General features: G+C 41.8%; 1 protein-coding gene across 1 annotated transcript; it reads left to right on the top strand.

Annotated features, from left to right (window-relative positions):
- Nucleotides 1–229: 229 nt before the first annotated feature.
- LOC145455111 (ADP-dependent glucokinase-like) lies at nucleotides 230–2,334 on the top strand. The gene has a single exon (XM_080333064.1). It carries the CDS (start codon nucleotides 466–468, stop codon nucleotides 1,987–1,989), a length of 1,524 nt encoding a protein of 507 aa, XP_080189190.1. The 5' UTR covers nucleotides 230–465; the 3' UTR covers nucleotides 1,990–2,334.
- Nucleotides 2,335–3,820: the final 1,486 nt, after the last annotated feature.

Genomic DNA, 3,820 nt, shown 5'->3' with positions numbered 1-3,820 from the left:
ACCCGCTCAGGACTTTCAGTGATCCATCATCATCCATGAATCCAGCTTGGACGTTACGGTAAAAATACGACATATTTGATAATAAAATGCTTGAATAACATGCCAAAAATATTTAGCATCTTTCAAATCGATTTGAAATTCGCTTAGGTAAGATAAAAGTGACCTGGAACAAATCCAGCTGCTTAAGACTTTAGCTCCACCCTCCGGGCGTTAGTAAGAACATGTATCAAACAATAATAAAGTAATACGTGTTGACTGTTGAGTGAGATAGTGAACCAGATGGACCGGTTTGCTTGTTGACTGCCCTGGGAGTCGTGACTGTGCCACCGTAAAGAAAGTATTGTCTATGCCCAGTTAGACGAAGAATATCAAGACGTATTGCTTATCCGTGGATTCGTTCCAAGACTGGTATGCAGCTGTAGTTGTCCGTTTGATCATTTCTCAACTGGCCTTCTAGACAAGGAAATGGGTTTCTCCAGCGGATCTTCCATCGGCGCAGCTATTCTACTCTGTGGATTGGCGACAGTACTATTATGCTTCCCCAACCCAGTATCGAAAATCTACTATAATTACTTTGCAAGCTATGATGAAGTGGAAGCGGTCATAGCGAAAGCCTGGAATGAAACAATTGTGAGTGTAGATACTGATTTGGGGTCAAGATTCAAGTCCATTGTCGTCGGTACCAATGGGGCTATTGATGTAATTGTTCAAGGCAGTTTACTTCTTATGAAGTTGGGAATCTCTGAAGACATGGAATCTAAAATCAAACCCACAGACCGTGACTTAATCAATAATTTGAATCATTTAGCTGAAGTATTCACCTATTTCTTCTCAAAAGGAGCTGGTGGCGAAAGGTTCATGAACGACAAGGAATTGTTTCTCAAAGCTGTGTCTTTTTCTAAAGTCATGCCGCGCGTCGAGCTGAGTATCGGTGGTAACGCTGCTCTGATAGCTCAAGCGTTAATCGAAAATGCTCCGAAGACGGTCCGTGTCTTTTACGCGGGTCAGGTCGGCCCAGTGTTGAAATCAAACTTACACCCGCGACTCATCATTCCCCAATCCTCATTATCTAAAGACGATGAATATCATATAATCATGGAATATAAAAAAGGAGAAAAATGGGCCGGAAGTACGTGCCCGATAGCCTCCAGATTCATTTTCTCGCATGATATAACCAACGCTCAGATGTCAGGATTGGAAAACTTCATTTCCGGTTTCGGCGAGACAAAGCCAGATCTTGTCGTATTGTCTGGTCTCCATATGATCGAGAGTCAACCGCCGTCATTTCGTAACAGGCGGTTATCGGAAATTGCATCTGCGCTCTCTACTATCCCTGAAAGAATCCCGGTTCATTTAGAACTTGCCAGTATGGCTGATTATGAATTTGTGAAAGTTTTGATGGATAGAATCTTCCCTGTCGTTGGTTCTATAGGATTAAATGAACAGGAGCTCTGGCTGGTGTGCATCGCACTCGAAGGTCCGCATTGTCTTCACAACGGTAAACCAGTGAGCCTACAAGGACCACCGCCGCCAGGAATAGCGAACGATATCATATATTGGATCATGGACAAGTTTTCCGATGCAAAGTATCATAAATCTCGTTTTACGAGAATTCATTTCCACACCCTTACTCATCATACTGTGGCTACAGTGAGCTCATCAAATTGGGTGCATGGAAATGCATCCGTTGCGGCCGGGGCCCGTGCCGCGTCAACTCAGTCGTGTGGCGACACCTCAGTGCAAGTCAAAAATGTAGATCTGTACCTGAATAAAACAATCATTCTCTCGGCTGGAGGCTTACCCAGTCATGCATCTCTCGATGAAAATATCAGGCAACTGGACTACTCCAATCCGGTACTATCTTGGAAATTGGCCAACGTGAATTATTATTTGACACCTATTCTCGTATGCAAGTCTCCCATCAAAACCGTGGGATTAGGAGATGCCATTTCTTCAGCTGGACTACTTCATGCCGGTTATAGGAAGTGAATTATTTAGAAATAGAATTATTTTCTTCATCATTCGCTTGATTGCGTATTCGTCATCAAAAATATTACATCACTGCGATTACACAACATCAAATGTCACACTTTTTTGCGAAAATATTTCAAAGCTTCAACAGTCGATGAAATTATTTGTTTGAGACATGCTTTTGGCTCTATTTCTTATTCCTATTTACCTCTAGTTATTTATGAAATCGGGATATTGATACACAACACCACATAGACTGTATCGCTATTTGTTTATGTTAGCTGGCAGTTACGAATAAACAGCTGCAATGTCATTATTTCGATTTTACGGTAAGATTTGATGCAATACAACCCTTTGATACAATCTTGCTAGAGTCTATTACATTTATCATGTGGCCATAAGCGAGGTAAGTCCAAAGCAAACCACAGGCGTTCACTCAGAGATTCTTTAGCATGCAGTCCTGTGTCAGTAACAATAGTGCACGCATACTGCAAACGTATAATCAACAGAGGTGGTAAGCAATGAAGGACTTCTACTTTTTCGGGGTACTCAAGTTAGTTTCGAGAAGGTTGCACTACCTATTCAAGTAGTTTTGAACTACTTACGCTTCTGCTTGACACATTTTAAGCAAAACTTATTAATTTTTACGCATGAATTTTGTAAAGTGAACGTTGATTTCAGGTATATTTGCATCGCTTGAGTGGGATTGTCATAAGAACTCGGCGAACTAGCAGAAAGGCGATTGAGTGCTCAATAAGGTATCTCGCTATGTGCAGAGTGAGGATCACCGTTATGTGAGTTTTTCGTTGATAAATCGCGGATTATCCACCAATCAAGGATAATCCGAGAAATATCATCGAAAAACTCACATAACTCCGCTTCTACTGGTCGGAATTGACTCAAATTTGTTTTGCAACGTCTTTGAAGACAGCTCAACAATTTCAAGGGGTTGGCAGAAAAATTTGGAATTTTTTATTTTTTATTTTCCATAATAAATTAAAAATTTTAATTGGATCTGCGGAGGCCTCTACTGGTTGGAATCGATTGAAATTTGGTGAGCAAGGTTTTCTACTGCAACCTGACGATTTGAGAGGTGACCGGCTTGAATCGGGAGAAAAAAGTTATTTTTGAACAGCCCTACTGTACGTGCACGTACAATTTCCTAGGCTGCGATTGCACGTAGGGATCCATAATTAGATATGGAATGTTGACTGCTATTCATGGTTGAGATGAAAAAGTAAAATTTGGATGAAAGTACTCGAAGCCACGCAGAAATCGTAAATTGTACAAGAAATACCATGTCCAGGCCAAATCTAGCTTTAAAATAATCGTTATAGTAATATTCGTCGGATCATATATTTTCATCCGCTCAAGACACGCACACAAGGCACAATGCGAATTGCGAACAGATAGGAGGATGTCGAAGCGACATCTGGTATATCGTATCCACCTTATGGTCTAGGGCAGGCCCTAGTCCCTGGTGTAACATTGTTCTTGATGGTCCGTGGACATATGAGCATGCGACATTACAGCATGCGAGACTTCGGCATGCGACAATTTGGCATGCGACACATGAGCATGTGGGTTAAATTACGGGTTAGGGGTAGGTTAGGGTTGGATTTGTGGTTGGGTTAGGGATAGGGTTTAGGTTATGTTAGGCTAGGTTAGGCTATGTTTAGGGTTAGGGTAAGTTTTTGGGTTATACAATCACATGCTGAAGTGACGCATGCTGATGTGTTCCATGCTGAACTGTCGTTTTCCATTGTGTCGCATGCTCATATGTCGGGCAACCGTTCTTGATCTTTCCGCGTCTGTCTTTCTTAAGACAGCTCGAGCCTGCTCTATTTCG

The sequence above is a fragment of the Botryllus schlosseri genome, chromosome 14 (assembly GCF_051294905.1).
Source record: "Botryllus schlosseri isolate E-star chromosome 14, Bs_hap1, whole genome shotgun sequence".
NCBI lineage: Eukaryota > Metazoa > Chordata > Ascidiacea > Stolidobranchia > Styelidae > Botryllus > Botryllus schlosseri.
The sequence above is the reverse complement of the archived record's forward strand: the minus strand, read 5'-3'. Positions and strand labels throughout refer to the sequence as shown.

What these genes read in the sequence shown, in the direction of transcription:
- LOC145455111 (XM_080333064.1), top strand. Translation starts at nt 466, where the DNA reads ATGGGTTTCTCCAGCGGATCTTCCATCGGCGCAGCTATTCTACTCTGT.